Genomic DNA, 17,601 nt, shown 5'->3' on the forward strand with positions numbered 1-17,601 from the left:
AGTTCTAATTTGAAGGTATTCAAATGTGGTTTTGTGAAATCTTAAGTTAAATATTTTTTATCTTTGGTTTTTCTGTTTGAGTTTTTGGTTGTTATACATGTTTTTTCCTTATCGTGACCTATTTCATGATTAGCTAATGTTCTTTTCCGTTTTGATTTTTGAGTTTACATTTATGAATTTTAGGGTTTTGATTCATTTGAAATTTATATTGGTATTAGAGATAAGATGTAGAAGATTATTTTAATTTTTTGTTCAATTCATTCTCTGTTTGCCTCTTTTGCATTTTGGTTGTGTAGGTAATATGGTTGATAATTTAGATCATCAACTTCTATTTCATAAACGATTACTAGTCCAATTTCTTTTGGGTATGTATCAGTATCTCAATGGGTGCACAAGAGTATTAGATTTGACATGTGTTTGCATCTTAATAGGTCCAAAGAAAAATTTTCGTGCATATTCCTATGTTTTATGTGAAATTTACACTTTTACCCCCTAAAAAAATGTTGCTGGTTGCTAAATAAACAAAGCAAGACTTTTACTCTCTATAGGCATAGGGAAACCCGAGTAATCAATGGACAAGGAAAAAAAAACCAAGTGGTCAAAGGAAGTAATTCTGATTCAAAAGGTCACGAAAAAGAGGAAGATAGTCTTATTTTGTTGAGTCTATTGACTTAAAAGAATAAGGAGAAAGACTGCAAGAAGGACTTAATATTTTTTATAAGTTCATGCATGTATGATGCATGAGGCGTCATATTATATATATATATATATATATTACCATTTTCCAGACATAACTGATGAGACAAAATATCAAGATTGTGTTTAGTTATTTGAATTTGGATTTGTATTTAAATCTGAATTTTAAAGTGATAAATTTAAAATGCCGAAATTTAAAAATCTAAATATTGAAACTTATATTATGGATTTCTAACATTCTATGGACTTAGAAGTTATTTCAAATTCTATAATGGATTTGTCAAATCCAAATCTATGTGCCCAAATCTTGTTATCCAATCTCTCACAAAGTTATTCTGTGTATGTTGGATTGGAAAAAAACTGTGCATGGTTCAATCTTCAATGGATTAGATTGTGCCACGTAGTCATCACACTGACATATCCATCGGGAAAAGTTGATCTGCATGGTTCGTTAGGAATAGTTGCTTTGTTTTTACGTACTTGGCATGAGCTGATTTTGACTAGAGTTTGTGAGGGTTTTTTCTATACGCTTCTTGTGTTAATATGTACTCTATTGGTTGTCTCATCAAGGCAATTGTTCTATTCATTTGATACTTTTATCTTCACAATTTTTTATTTTTATTTTCTATTTTTGGTTGGAAGAAGCATAAAAATAGCCAGACAGTTATAAGCATTACTTTGGCATTTTATTCTTTTGCCATTTAGTTACATCAAAAATTGAGAAAGAGACTTAAAGCTTTGTTACCATGCACATTCCCAAAACAATTTCCCTTTATTAGGTTACAAGTCATTGGTTAAGTAAAATATTAGACAATATGAAAATACACTATGGTTTATAAAGTATCTTAGACCCCACAACACTCGACAAATAAACTCCTAAAAAGAATCCCTCTCCTTATTTAAAATTCTAATTCTACGGCGTTGTAGCTAGCATTTGTTGCAGGCCTTTAGTCTCATTTGCATGCAATGACCCTCGTTGCCATGATTGTTCAATTTAGGACTTTATATTAAATTTCTTTTGTTTTGAATTGGGAAGGCTGATGGATATAAAGATAAATGCAGCGGAAAATAAGTTTTAAACGGATCTACTTCATTCGATATTGATAACACGTACAAAGTAAATTTCAGAATTAGAGAAACAAGAGATCGTACCTTGAAGCGGTGAATTTCAAAACAAAGATTGAAGCACTTGGGACTACTTTTAATCTTCACTCCAATTCCACTAACGCCCAAGATGTGTGGTCTCTCGATTGGTAACAAAGGGATGACTTTTGAGTGACAAAAACTCACATGCACACCATTTTCATGATGTTTTTCTCACATCTATTTCTGTACGTTTTTCCCTTTGTATCTAACCAATTTATCTAATTGGGCCGGCCTTTTGGCCTTACCAATTGGGCTTAAGTGTGTGGCTGGAGTGGGACCAAAAGGGACCAATAAGACACTAGCTCTAATGGGCCTTGGGCTTTTCTGTCAACTCTTGACAAGTCCAAGTTACCATTAACTATTTTTAATACCACTATATAAAATAGTTGCACTCTAGGCCTTATCTATAAATTATATCCCAAGACTTTATTATACATGCAACCCCTTCATAAAATATTCGTAGTAATACAAAGTCATTAATGTAGACTGCCACTTTGTAAATTACTACATCTTAATCCTTGAGTACCCGGTTTAATCCTTTAATGTTATTCATTATATATTTATGAAATCCAATTCCATAAATATATACTTTAGTCTTACTAAAGTGGTTAGGCCTAACTCTTTGAATAACAAACCATTAAACTTATCTCAAGGGAATATTTTATATCTCCGTTAAGAGACTATGAATTCCATCTTGAGAATACATGTTCCATCAACACTAAATGTGGCTGCCCAACATACTGAGGTTTTGACCATAACTGTAGATCTCACTCCTGATATATCAAAGCAACCTACACCTCATGATCAGGTTCATTATTCTCTCAGGATTAAGAGTTCATGCAAATACAAGTCGTGAGATTTATTATTCATTTGACAGTCATTAGGAGAATAATAAATAAGATCTGTCTATGGACTTTATACTGGGTCTTCCTCAAACCCAGCGAGGTATGGATTCTGTTTTTGTTGTGGTTGACAGGTACTCCAAGATGTCCCATTTCATAGCATGTAAGAAGACTTCAGATGCTACTCGAGTGGCCAATCTGTTCTTTAAAGAAGTTGTGCGTTTGCATGGAGTGCCAAAGTCCATCACCTCTGACCGGGATACCAAGTTCATTAGTCACTTCTGGCGAACTTTGTGGAAGCGTTTTGACACTTCCTTGAATTACAGCAGCACTAGTCATCCACAGACTGATGGCTAGACAAAAGTGGTTAATCGTACTTTGGGGAATCTAATTCGGTGTATCTCAGGTGAGAAGCCCAAGCAGTGGGATCTTGCATTATCCCAAGCAGAGTTTGCATACAATAGCTCAGTCAATAGAAGCACTGGTAAGTCTCCATTTGCCATCGTCTACTGCGTGCCCCCAAAACACGCTTTGCACTTGGTACCTTTACCTGAGCTTCCAGGAGTGAGTCAAGCAGCAGAGAATATGGCTGACCGTATTCAAGCCATGCAAGAGGAGGTGAGGCAGAAACTGGAAGCTACAAATGCTAAGTACAAGAAGGCTGCTGATAAGAAGAGGCGTGAGAAGATCTTCAATGTTGGGGATTTAGTGCTGGTGTATCTTAGGAAGGAGAGATTTCCTATTGGTACCTACAACAAATTGAAGGACAAGAAGTACGGGCCATTTCAGATTACTAAGAAGATCAACAACAATGCTTATGTGGTTGCTCTTCCTCCAGATATGAGCATTTCTTCTACCTTCAATGTTGCTGACTTATATGATTATCATCCTCCTGATGAACTGGATAGTGGGAACTCGGGGTCGAGTTCTTTCCAAGTGGGGGGGACTGATGTAGAACAGATAACACATGCCTTCTTGGAGCAGCAAGGGCGCAGGAAGTCACAACGCAAGATCAAAGGGAGGTGCTAGTAGGGGCCATCAGAAGTAACAGTGTCGGAATTGCATGAAATTTGGCAGGTTGAAGGGAAACGGCGTTCTGATCCAGATTCATAACCATGAACGTCGCCAAATTTTAGGCGAATTCCTTCGTTAAGGCCCCGAAAACAATGTTTTTGCTATTTATAGTAATATTTGTTTTTCCTTAATAACTTTTAGTTTAAAAGTCAGAATAAGGTCCCGTCTGTTTTGGGACGACCCTTAAGGTCAGTAATTTATGATTCTGCGTTTAACTCAATTTTGCCATTTTTGGCAAAATTCGGTAATTTTGTCACCTAATCGCTTAATTAGTGCGAATTAGGGTTTTAAACGTTTTTGCTCAGTATTTATATGTTTTGTAGCCGTCAGAGACAAGATAGACTATTATCAATAAACACAGACATTTTGTCAATTTTCTCTTCTGGTGGATTCCAGTTTTATCTCCTTGTGGATTCAAGGAAACCCCTCGTGGATTCAAGGTTTACTACCAGAAACTAACAGTTTAGTTTCTGTTTCATCAAGAGAGTATCGTGTGTGCTCTTCTTCAGGCTTCCGCGACATCAAACGAGATGATGAACAAATTCATTGTTGACTATGAGATACCCAATAATGTGAGTTTGAGGTACTATGAAGAAGGGGAGTGGTACATTAAGAGGAGAGAGGGTGAAGTCGTGATCCCGATAGTCATTTTCGTAGAGGGAGGGATGAGAATCCCTATGAGGCTAGTGACTATCGGTTACCTTAGGCATTTCCGTCTGGCTCCTACCCAGTGTGCCGTGAATGTATTTAGGATATTAGGGTGTGTAGATACCTTGAATGAGAAAATGGGGCTGAGACTGACTCACCACAATGTAAACTGGTGCTACAACCTTCATCACCTGAGGGGTAAGACGTACTATATGAAGACAAGGGACGACAGGGTCCGACTTATCCAGTGTCTTCCTGATTCTAATAAGGGGTTGACTCAAGATTTCTTCATAGTGTCGGGGGAGTGGCACAACGGTCTTCACTACCCAACAGTAGAGGGGGAGCTAGGTAGGGTATCCGAAGTAGGAGACGATCTAGGTTTCAGTATTTTTATTTATTATTATTATTTTTTTTTATAGCTGCATATCCGCTTTGATTGATTAACCACAGGAGTTTTGCTTTTCTTTTCGCAGATCCGCACACCTTCGCACGTCATTTCCACCTGGTCAACAAAGCGGATTTGGAAACCGTTCTTAGGACGGAACTTTTCCTGAACGAAACTGATAACCAGGTTAGAGCTGCTCACAAATTCTCGGATGCGACCCAGCTCAGAAATCATTCCTAGTCCCGAAGCACGTAATTAGAGCTCGTGACCCTCGGCTTACGCAGATTATCGTGGTGGAGGACGGTTTTGCATTTTTCGAGGGATCTCACATACCTGAAAGCATTCCGCTAGCAGGTCCCTCCTCATCCCACCAAGTAACGGAGACCGAGGAAGGACAATCTAAGAAGGCAGGGGAGGTGGTTGAACTGAGCTCTTCTGAGGACGAATATAGTGTGTTCAACCAAGCTGATCAGTCCGAAGATCCCTCTGGTGATCTAGGAGACCCTCATCTGTTCGAAGCCGATCTCCGATCCCTAAGAGTTGGTACTCAGGCTGAGATGGGTTTAAAAAGACAGCCCCAAACCAATCTTCTTGACCTACTTGAAGGCGGCTCCAAGAAGAGTGCACCGGAAGAGTCGCAGCCCAAGCCCCCGACACCTCCGCCCCAGATTTTAACTGTGCAAACCAGGTCATTCTCTGTCCCTACAGTATCAGACCCTCAGACCGAGTCTTATGACCCAAAAAGGAAGAGACCTTCCAAGGGTAAGGAGCCAATGGATGGGAGCAAATCCCATTCCCCGCCCGAGGAAGGTGGATTCCGCAGGCCTTCGAAACAATTAAAGCTCGGTGGTCAACGGAAAAGTAGGAAGATCGTCCAGCAGTCTGAGGCCCAAGCCTAGCTGCCCGCTGCCATGCTCCATGATCAACCCCTGATAGATGACACATCGATACGGGAATCTCAAGGAGTTGAGGGGGCTTTCGTAGCTGATGCCCTGGAGAAGTCTCTTCTCCTTCCCACTGACATAGCCGAGCTAAGAAATATGAGTGGGCCAGAGGTTGTCCTTAACCTTAAGAAATATCTAGGCATGGTGGGTCCCTTGGTACCTATTTACTTTATTTGAACTTTGTTACTTAGTACCTTCCCTTCTCTTTATGGAGTTACTTGTTTTTATTGACAGGCTATCTGGGCTCTTTTCAGGTTGGACGAGGAGGTCGATGGCCAGAGCAGCGCCTTAGTGCAAGAGCGTGACAAGTTCTTGAAAGCTACCAGTACCCTCAAGAGATCTGAGGCCGACCTAAAAAAGGCGACCGAGAATCTGGAGGATATGACAAAGGCCAGGGAAGCTACTGCCTCTGACTTAACCGCGGTTAGGAAGCAAGCTGAGGATCAGACCAATCGCTTGCAAAACATTGAGGGCCACCTACAAGCTGCCAAAGAGGATATTGCCGACCTGAAGAAAAAGTTGGCTGAGGCAATCCATGAGAAAGGTATTGCCGAGTATGCTAGGGACGAGGCTATGAGAGCCAAAGATGAGGCGGTGTTTACAAGAATAGACGCTCAGCGTTCTGTAGAACAGGCAGAGGAGGAGGCTTTCGCAGATGGGGTGGCTAAGACTGAAGTCACCCTTCGAGCTCAAGTTCCTGCAGTGTGCAGGCATTTTTGTTTCTAAGACCTGACATGAAGCCCTCAACCAAGCAGGAGTTGATGCCTCATCTGACCTTAGGAGGGAGGACAGGGTATATTACCCCATTGCAATTCGTGAGACTGCCCCTACTGCTCCCGAGGAGGGGTCCGCATTACCAGCGAGTGAGAACCACAATAAGACCGCCGAGGATACATCTTCAGCTGACAAACCCCCCGAGGAGGTTGAACCCCAGAGAGCGTTGGGGGGAGTTAGAACCGAGGGTCAGGAAATGCCCCAAGACATGGCGAGACCTTCTGCGGACTCCCCGGCCATACCCGCAGACCCTCCGAGACAAGACCCTTAGGCATTGGCTAAAGCCCTTTGATCTGCTTATCGAGTTAATTTGCCTACTGAGTTGGGGAGACTGGCGTATGACATAGGATAGTTCTGTTTACGTTCTCTTTTATTTCATTTTGTTTCTTGCCTCGGTGGCGTTGTAAGGAGACTATATATTTTCTGTTTGAACTGAATGCTCAATACTTTGCTCCCAACTATGGATATTTTCTTTTATTTGCCTTACTCTAATATTCTGCTCAATACTTGTATTCTATTCTGGAGTTAGTCTCATGAGATCATCTGTTATCCTTCAAATATAAATCTAAGGACCGTATTATAGCTTGACTCTAGGTAACGCTTTGGTTTTTCTACAGATAGTTATTTTCTCCATAGGTTCGAGTCCTTGGACCATGCAATACCTTGGTTCTGTCTAGTACGCAGATATAGCTGAGTGGTTAGTTTCCCTATAGGCTTGAGTCCGAGGACTATGCAATGCCTTAGTTCTGTTTAACGCTTTCATTTCCTTGTAAGTATCTAGTTTCCCCATAGGTTTGAGTCCGAGGACCATGTAATACCTTGGTTCTGTCTAGTACTCAGGTATAATGGTGTGATTAGTTTTTCCATAGGCTTGAGTCCGAGGACCATGCAATGCCTTGATTCTGTTTATCACTTCTATTTTTCTGCAAGTATCTAGTTTCCTCATAGGTTTGAGTCCGAGGACCATGCAATACCTTGGTTCTGTCTAGTACCCAGCTATAATGGTGTGATTAGTTTTCCCATAGGCTTGAGTCCGAGGACCATGTAATACCTTGGTTCTGTCTATCACTTCTATTTTTCTGTAAGTATCTAGTTTCCCCATAGGTTTGAGTCCGAGGACCATGCAATACCTTGGTTCTGTTTAGTATCCAGATATAATGGTGTGATTAGTTTTCCCATAGGTTTGAGTCCGAGGACCATGCAATGCCTTGGTTCTGTCTATCACTTCTATTTTTCTGTAAGTAGGGGTTTGTCCCCGGACCGCTTTACTGGAGACGATTCCTCCTTGAGTCGGATTATGATCTTTACACGTGGCGTTGATCTCGCCTCCAACTCGAGCCCCCATCTTTTTCATTTACGAAGCGTCCCTTGGCCGTTCGTGTTCCGCGCTTGACGCTTCGGTGCGCGAGACACGCCTTCATTAATGTCCTCATGAATTAACACAAGTCCAATGGTCTACGGCCCCCTTGGAATTTGGTAGCTTCATTATTAGCCCTGCTGATAACTCTCTTTTCAAATTCTGCGTGAATTAATTCTCACCAACCCTCATCCTCTATATAAGGCTTTCCGGGGGGATGGTTTCTCCATACTCCATGAACCTCCCAACACAAATAGAAAGAACACACCCTTTCAGCTCCCCAAGCCCCTTTAATAACCCCGCCGGAATTGTGACCGGAGTTGGTAGTTATGGGGCGGCTTTGGGCGGGTGTGAGGATATTCGTGCCAAGAGCCGTTGTGGCCGCAGCCCCCACTGGGCTTCCGGTGCGGCAGAATCTAGGTGTAACCCCGATGGCCCCATACACGGTGGCCCGGAGAGATGTCGTTGAAGTACCTAATGTCTCTCCTCGGAGCGCACCCCCGACGGAGGAGACGTGCGGATTCATGTCATGGGCGGTGCTCGAGTGTTGCCGTCTCCAACGGCCAATGCTTGTGAGGATTGGAGAGAATCAAGGGAACATCACGGGGGAGGGCGTCCCGGAGCTCCTGCATCTGCTCCTCGCTTTGTTCAAGCTTCGCCGCTCCGAGAAAGGAGTTGTTGGTGGCCTTGAAGCGAGCTAGCCTCAGCCCCCTTCCGCCCTCTTATTGTCAAGTTCTCCCATTCTCTTGATGCCAATAAGGGAACGGGTTGACACTTCCCTCTAGCTAGTTCTAGGATGGGTCCACCTGGGCCTCTAATTGTAGAATTAGCTTGTAAATTTGTTTGTAAAACACGCCTGCCTGAGCCTCTGATTGTATTTTGTACTTTTCTATTTATGAAATAATATCAAGCTTTCTCTTTTTGTTGTCGAATCTTCCACTTTCCTGCGATTTTTTTTTTTTTTAATACGTCGCCAACCTATTGTAAAACGACCACTTAGAACAATCGTCTAGTGCGCCGGCCAGCGCACTAATCCTTCCCACAGACGGCGCCAATTGCAGGGACTCAACTTGGATTGGACCCTAGAGCATGAATGGGTTTTCAGCCCAATAAGCCCAAACAATAAATTTGTAGAGAGTGAATCGAAGGTTTAGGCGCTGGCCGGCATTCACGAAGCATGAACTCTTTTCTTTTATTGAAAAAAATACTTAGAACCATTTACAACTGGAGGATGCTCCTCGGCCATGGGCCGAAGAGGCCTTCCCCCCCCCCCCCTCCCTCCTTACTTTACTCGCTCCTCTTTATATAGTCTTCATTGTCCTATCTCGTTCTTCCATCTGTTGATCATCCATTCGCCTTTCTTCTGACCGTCCATCCTATCAGAAGCCTTATCAACACTTAAGTGGTTCACCCTGATTAACGTCGCCCTGCTAAGGGGTTGCATCCCATTAATGCGGCCAAAGGGGTTAGGTGAATGCATTAAGTGTGGAGGTGATAGCTTGCTCTGGGCTTGTCCCTTCCCAAAATTATCCTTAGTATGCCGAGGACGAAGAGGTCCTCGATGTGGATTCAAAAACGAGTCTCTCTCTAATTTAGCTTCGGATGGTCATCCTTCCTCAGCGTGGGCCTTGGGCCTACACACGATGGGCTGAGGCTATCAGGCCCACAAGCCCCACATTTTATTTTGTAGTAATTAGTTGTATTTTTTTTTTATTTTTAATGTTTCCTTTTACACGAAACATAATTTTTTGTTGATAAACATATAGCAACAAGCAAATTTAAAAGGTAAAATTTTATTTTAAGAAAATAAAAAGGAGTAGCTGTTTCCAAGTACTACTTCTATAGGTTTTACCAAAGTAAAAGTTCTACTTTGATGAGAGAGATTTTTTGTTTATGTTGTGGCAGAAACGAGCCATGAGCACACTCATGAAGAGGAATTTTTTCTATTGAGTGGTATACTGATATTAGAGATATTAAAATTTTTTATTTGAGGGAAAGATATATTACAAATTTGATTACATAAAACTTATAAATTGATGTCTCACAAATCATAATAAAACAATTAAAATATGCATTTATTAGATTATTGAAGTTCACAAATCTCATTTATTGCCACATTAGTTTCTTTGCTTTTTGCAGTAAAATTTATAATAGTTTTAGCATTTTATTTTTTACTTTTTCTGTTTTTTATTGGATAAAAAATTTAATTTTATCCATTGACTAGTACTTGAGGCTATATTGGTTAAGGTTTGGGGATCTTGTTGCACATAGGCCTTAGGTAATTACCTAGTTTGTCTAGTGGTTTGGTTCTGCCTTGTAATCCCACTTTGAAAGAAAGTGAAAAAAGTGTTATAATCCCTTTAGTATAGTTAGAGTCAAAGAAACCCAAAAAAAAAAAAAAAAAATTAATCATGTGAAAAACCAAGATCATTGAAGTTGGCATGAAATTAGGGTCGACACAAGAGTCAGGCAAGAATTGGGTTGATCGAGATGAGAGGTGAGTCTTTCTGTTGCTCTATGTCTGAAGTTTGCTCAATTGAGATACCATGTAAGTGAGGGGTGAACTTTTTGGACTAGAGATTTTGCATAATTCGCTCAAGCGAGTGTCATGCTCATGCAAAAATAGGGGGTGTTTACCCTTTAATGGCCAAACATCGTACCACTTGATATGATATTTAAACATTTGTGAGCATTGGACAAATTTTGTATCTGTTTTCTAATAGTTATAACACATTGGAAAAAAATTATTATAATAACAAAGAAGAAGCCTTATGAGACAAGATTAATTAATAAATAAAAATTAAAGAACAAACTCCAAAAAAATTCTAATTACGAAAACTGATGAACAAACTGCCAAAGCACATTGGTGCCATTCTCAAAAAGGTTTACATAATAATGTTGCTAGTTTTGCAGTGTGAATGACATAGCTAGTTATTTAATATAAATCTGGCCTTTCATTTCACCAAAACATAGCATTATTTAAGTGGAATGGACATCATCCATGTGTAAGTAGAGAATTAATTTTTTGGAGGAGTGTTGGCAAACTTCCAGTGAAAATGATCCATGTTTTGAAAGCTTCTACTGCCAGCTACCTCTTCCATTGGTACAGCATCAGATATCTCTTTGAGCTCTTCTTCTGTAAGTTTTAACTTCAAAGAGCCAATATTATTCTCCAGATTCTTGATCTTAGTAGTCCCTGCAAAAGTTCACGGAAAATGAATGAACAATATACAAGATTTGGCACATTGGAAAATAAAATCTGCAAAACAATTCCAAAGGGATTTTAAATCAAAAGAAAATTTGTATACTACATAGATACTTTGAGAGAACATGAGCATATTAGTGAACATTCATTTTCAAATTCCACGAAACCAAACTACCACTCTTTCAAAAATTATGCCACAAACATGAACCCAAACTAAGCTCTTATTTAGTTATGACTGCTACCTAACACTTCGTTTATGAATATGTAACACTAACTAAAATCTGAGTTTTTCTAAGGCTGTTATGACATTATGGGAGGCATTATCTATGTAATTTCCAGCCATGAAATGGGTTGTTTATTTATATGCCAAACTTTGAAACTTGAGGCAGGAACTCCTTATGGAAATTGGATCCGAATACTTTTGACATTTTCCATTGATGACTAATTTGATGTTTGGTCTCTATAAGATGCAGGTGTTCTTCATTCTACATGTTGCAGCTTAATAGGGAGAAGAGCATTACATAATTAAAATCAAAATAATTTTAATTTGTAGCACAAAAAGGAAAATAGTATTAATAACATTGAATAGAACTTCAGCCACTTATTATTTTGTCTCTTTTTTGTGAGGAAAATTTCAATATTTTTGATGAGATGAGGAAAACTTAAATATGCAGCTAATTTACACCAATGCAATTAATCAGGGAAAAAGGAAAGAATAAGAAAGGCAATTACCAGGTATGGGTACAATATCATCTCCTTGTTGGAGAACCCATGCAAGTGCAAGCTGAGCAGGAGTGCATTGGTACTTTCTTGCAAGTCCTTCTATTCGACTAAAAATGGCCTTGTTCTTGTCCAAATTTTTTCCCTGGAACCGAGGGTGCATGTCCTTAAAGAAAAAGAGCCGGCTGTCAGTTTAGTTAAAGCATCTTTATTGTTGTTATTACTATTGTTAATAATATTAAGGAGAAAGGCCAAAATTCTTGAAATCCTTATGAAGATGGTTTTTAAAATATGACAACAAAGGCTTAACCCCAAAACTTTGAAGTTGGCTCTGGATCCTCAACAAACTAATTGCGATTGTCTGTGTATTCTTCTTTGATATTCTGTTATATCCAAAATCTCTGTCACATTCTTAATTGATGTCTGTTTTTAAGAAAAAAAATTCAATAGTAGATGTTACACTGTGTAACTCTTTTAAAGCACAAACAGATTAAATATTGAATGGAATATAATGTGGCAAATTGAAAAGCTTGATAGCTAAATTTTCAAAATTTGACTTGGTTGCAATTTTTCAAATGTTATAGATGAAATTGGAACTTCTTGTAAACTGCAAGGACTAAAATAGGTACTGTTTTATTCAATGAACTTGATGAATCGTTGCTCAAAGAAAAATATCATTATTTCCTGAAAAATCTTTGTATCTTACAAATGAATGACACAAAATACTGGTGAAATATGTACCAATACGCTATTTGCAGCCAAATTTTCCACAGCTCCTTTGCCAGCTAAAAAACCACGACCAAGAGGACTGTATGGAACTATTCCAATGCCAAGCTCCCTACATGTGCAAAAACATTAAAATTCAAGAGAGTATACTCATGCTTCTGGATAAGATAATTAAATTATATTGAAATCAAATCTACACAAAATGGATGATTTTTTTGTTGTTGCAGCAGTCATTCAAAAAGAACAGTAGTGTTGCAAACGCAAGAATGAATATAAGGGGGAAAAAAAAAAAAAAAAAAAAAAAAAAAGGAGAGAGATTTAGGATACATGGAAGCATTCAAGACACCAAAATTTATAGAAAAACATCGTCTTTGAACTGAACAAACCTGCAAAGTGGAATTATCTCATCTTCAATCTCACGACTCCAGAGAGACCACTCCATTTGTAAAGCTGTGATGGGATGCACAGCATGTGCCCTCCTTATTGTGTCTGGGCTGGCCTCAGATAGACCAATGTACTTGACCTTTCCCTCTTCTACCAGTTTCTTAAGTTCACCAACCTACATTCCAATAAGATGCATCTAATCAAATTTGCCACCAAGATCTCACCATCACTACAATGAAATAATCTTTTCTGAAATTCTCTGCAAATTAGACATGCAAAGAATTTGAAAATTTCAAGTTAAAAACAAGAAATAATTCAAAAAGGCCAACCATTGCTGTCATGTGGTTGAAAGGGCAAGAGAATAACTTACAGTTTCTTCTATGGGTACTTTTGTGTCTACCCGATGCTGATAATACAGATCAATGTATTGCACATCAAGACGCTTCAAGCTAGCCTCGCAGGATGAGCGAACATACTCAGGGCTGCCGTTCACTTCCATCTGAGGAAATCCAATTTTTTGGACACCAAATTTGGTGGCTATTTGAATTTTCTCTCTTGGCAACTGCTTCAAGGCCTGAAAGATATAAACTTCTCTCAGTTAATATAAGAGTTTTTATATGGTCCAGATTGATAATCAGTTCACTAACAACAGAACTTATAGAAAATAGTATCACAAAGACATTCCACATCAGTGACCATCTTTAGATTTACTACCAGATAGGAAAAAAGCCATTTAACTTTGGAGCTAGTAAAATTAAAATTGGTGTCATGTACCTTTCCAAGAAGAATTTCATTAGTATGGGGTCCATAAATGTCTGATGTATCAAAGAAAGTGATTCCCTTACTGAAAGCATACTTTATTACTTCAATTCCATCCTCCTCTGGGAGTGGGGAATTGTACATTCCACTCAGGGTCATACATCCAAACCCTAGTTTTGAGACCTGGGAAAAAAAAGAGTCAAAGATTACAGAGAAATGAACAAAAAATTATAGAGAAAACCATTTCTTAAAACCTATAGAACTTGTGCATCTTGAACAGTGAGAAAGATCAACTGCAAGATTTTAAATAAAGATTTGAAGGATTTATATTTTTAGTTAAATCTATTACTAAACTTTCATGGTTATAGGTTATTTATGAAGGTCCAATCTTATGTTGAGAGTCTTGAAGGAAGAAAGAAACAGGACTATATAAGGTCTGAAGTGTCCAGCCTTTCTATCAATTTTAATTTCTCTGAAGCCCCCCACATGACAACATATGAAGCACACAAGATTTGAAGGACTTTACTACATACATCATTAATTTCCAAAAACAGAAAAATTAAGGAGCAGGGTTTTGTTGATTCCAGAATCTCGTCGTAGTCTCTATTATATAGTATTATAGTATAGATGAATTGATTACCCAATATATAAATATAAAAATGACATTTAAACTCAACACTCCTCCCTCTCCTCCAAAATCCATAAAATTGGCGTATGTGCATCGGATTCAAATATATGGAAAAAATTTCTTAGTATAGTAGGCAAGAGAATTGTAATTACTCTTCAACAGACAGCATCTGTCATACTCCTGTCTTCAACAGATAATAGCAAATCTCTTCGGGCTTAAACTTTACCTTAACAATTTGACAATCACCTCAATCTGTTTATTTCATCATGTTGAGCTTGGTTCTCAGGTATACAGTTGGCTGCATTGGTGTCATAACAGAGTTTTAAGGGCATCATAACCTCAAAATACAATTCAATTATAACTATAACCAAATCGCTCAAAACTTGTCTTTTCTTTATCACCAAAAGAGGATTCTCACTATGCCAAATCTGTTTAGTTCATCATGTTGAGCTCGGTTATGGGGGTACACAAATGGCAGCTTTGCTATTGTAACAGTCTCTTAAGGGCATCATAACCTTAAGTCACAATTCAATTATAAGTGTCCAAATTGATCTAAACTCTAGCTTTTTCATTCCCAAGTAAACTTGCTGCCAAGAGTAGCTTCTCATTATGTCAAAGCTTATAGATTCTTTCCTATTAAATCATACCTCTTCTCTTTGAGGTTGATCCATGTAAAAAGTACCTACGTAACTGCAGCCATTAACTACTTATGAAACAAATATTTGCTACAAGTTTTTTTTTTTTAATTTTTCTTTTTAGGTCCTTAAGTCTAAACCAATGTTGCACTTTGGAGTTTGGACCAATATTCTGTTTCCAGCAGCTTAAGATTCCTAGTTCCAACAGAATAATGGATTCTAAAGCGATAGAATTTTACCAAAAAAAAAAATTACCTATAAATTTATTACACATGCGTTCATTTTATTTTATTTGACATAACTAAGATTAGGTTGAGATTAAAAGGCCCACATTAAAGTAGAACACTCTGTATGAAATGGTAGAGTAATACACTAATACTATAACTGGGACATTTGATCTATATTATTTTTCTTTGTCGTGTCTTTCTTTACCAAACGACATCCCATTTATATTATGTATTAAGAGAAGTAGCTCTTGAACCTGTACGAATATGTTGCTGCTGAAATGAACCATAAAGGTAAAAAATATGCTATTTGATGTAGGATTTTACCCATGCAGTTCGTATAATATTTTACATTTTTTATTCATAAATCATAATCAACATAAGTAAAATACTTTATTTTATTCGATTATGGCTAGGTACTATTGATAGATTAGACTAAAATTAAAGTACGTTACAGAATTAAAGGTAATTAAAGTAGAATTAAATTTGCTTTCTTGACAAGATTATGGTAAGCAAGAAAAGATTATGGTAGGCAGCTAAACCTGCAACTAGAAGCCACTTACCATCGCACGAAGGAATGGCCTCTTCTGCTTTAATATATATTTTATTTTTTTGAGAAGATCTTTTACTTTAATATATATATATATATATATATTTATAAAATATATTTATAAAATATAATATAATAAAATAATATTATATAGATAATGGATATGCATGATTTTCCTTCACAAAAAGATATGCATAATATTTTAGACTGAAACTAATAGTCAATTCACTTTTAAAAAAAAAAAAACCTAGTAGTTAATGATACTGAGTTACAGTAGATGGATTCTTGTAACTTTAAAATCCCAAATAGATCAAATTATGCTTATGGGTTTTCAAAGAAATGTGAGCTGAACATATATAAAATGGGGAAATTTCTTGAAAAAAAAAATTGAAATGGGTGTTCAAGGAATGCCATTGGTATTTACCTCAAGGCCTTGATTGCCCAGTTTCACCAATGGAATTTGGAGTTCGTTCCGTACTGCCATCATTCAAATTGTGTGTTTTTCTTAAATCTTTTTCTAGGATAATTTCCCTGGGCAATTATCATTAAATCTCAGATATATATATAGTAGTACTAGTAGAGAGGTAAAGAGTAAAAACTACAGGATGTTTTGAAACAAAACTCAAAACGTAATCACTGATGGCAAGTTCAAAGAATTCTAACGACATCCATGGATATGTACCCACTACTACCTACCTAGAACTAGGAGTTCATTTTTACTTTTCCAGGCAAATAAAAGTATCTACAGATGTTTTGAAACTAAACTCAAAACGTCATCACTGATGGCTAGGCCTAGGGCTAGGAGGGGTTCATTTTTATTTTTCCCTTAAGAAAAGTCGTAGGTGTTCAATTGGAAAATTTTAGCTACAGTTTCCTATCTAGGTGTACTACATCAAATAGGAAGAGGTATGATTGAATTCAATTGTGTTATATTTTTCTTTATTTGGGTAAAAGGGTTAGACACTTTAAGGTTTCACATAAAAATTTACCAACATAATATTTACTTTCTTTTCTTGGGTCATGTTAACGGGTGCTCTTAAGGTCATGATTAACAATTTATTTTAAGAGAGTTTTGAGATCATGATTAAAAATTTATTTTAAGATAGTTTTGACACTACTTTTATGGAAAATGGAAAAATCTATTAAAACATTAATTGCTTTTTTTTCCCCATAAAAACTTTTTTTAAATGGATTATTAACCATTGTCTTAATGTGTTTGTTTGGATGTGAAACAAGATGGATGGAAAACTTTGGAAAGAAAATAGGAAGGAAAACTTTTTTGGAGTGTGTTTGGTTAGATGGAGAGAAAGGAAAATAAATGGTAGAGCCCATGTGTTTTCTCCCCAAGCCCACCAAAATGTTTTTTACCCAAAATGGAGAGAAAACTTATGGCTTGTTTGAAAGTTTAGAGAGGGAGGAGAGTAGAGGAGAGTAGAGGGAAGGGGAGTAGTGGGGAGGAGAGTAGAGGAGAATGATTCACCTCCACCTTATTTGGATGTTTTTAAAATTAGTAACGGGGAAGGGAGTAATTAGCCCTTCCCCTTGTGTAATTTTGTTAATATAATAAAGGTAAATTAGGTAATTTACTTGGTCAATAGTTTATGTACTCTACTCCCCCTCCAAATTTCTCCAATTTGGGGGAATTAAAATTGAGGGGTTAGAGGGAGTCCAAAACCCTCCAAACTCCTCCAAACCCTTCCCCCTCATTCTTTAAAAAACTTCCAAATAAGGTAATTGCATTACTCTCTCTCCCTCTACTCTACTTCCCCTCCTTTTTTAAACATCCAAACATGCCATTAGTGGAGAAGAATTTTTTCTTGATTGACAAAAATGTCTATGTGCACATAGGCTTCTTCAAGTTGCCTTTATTTTTTTTATTTTTCTTCTCCCTTGGGCAAGCTACC

At 37.9% G+C, this 17,601-nt stretch overlaps 1 protein-coding gene across 1 annotated transcript; it reads right to left on the bottom strand.

Annotated features, from left to right (window-relative positions):
• Positions 1–10,666: 10,666 nt before the first annotated feature.
• LOC112015907 (probable aldo-keto reductase 1) lies at positions 10,667–16,240 on the bottom strand. The gene is made up of 7 exons (XM_024048368.2): positions 16,122–16,240; positions 13,676–13,843; positions 13,272–13,475; positions 12,904–13,076; positions 12,533–12,629; positions 11,804–11,957; positions 10,667–11,062 (listed from the first exon to the last, which is right to left on the bottom strand). The coding sequence occupies exons 1-7, from the start codon at positions 16,182–16,184 to the stop codon at positions 10,884–10,886; spliced, it is 1,038 nt and encodes a 345-aa protein (XP_023904136.1). The 5' UTR covers positions 16,185–16,240; the 3' UTR covers positions 10,667–10,883.
• Between the last annotated feature and the right edge of the window lie 1,361 nt (positions 16,241–17,601).

This window comes from Quercus suber, unplaced genomic scaffold (assembly GCF_002906115.3).
Source record: "Quercus suber isolate HL8 unplaced genomic scaffold, Cork oak 2.0 scaffold_30, whole genome shotgun sequence".
Classification (NCBI taxonomy): Eukaryota; Viridiplantae; Streptophyta; class Magnoliopsida; order Fagales; family Fagaceae; genus Quercus; species Quercus suber.

Bases quoted from the DNA above. Each gene is read 5' to 3' on its own strand.
- LOC112015907 (XM_024048368.2), bottom strand. From the start codon at position 16,184: ATGATGGCAGTACGGAACGAACTCCAAATTCCATTGGTGAAACTGGGC. The intron at 13,476-13,675 runs GTACATGACACC...TATATCTTTCAG, and splicing joins ATGAAATTCTTCTTGGAAAG to GCCTTGAAGCAGTTGCCAAG. The intron at 12,630-12,903 runs GTTTGTTCAGTT...TTGCACATGTAG, and splicing joins GAGATAATTCCACTTTGCAG to GGAGCTTGGCATTGGAATAG.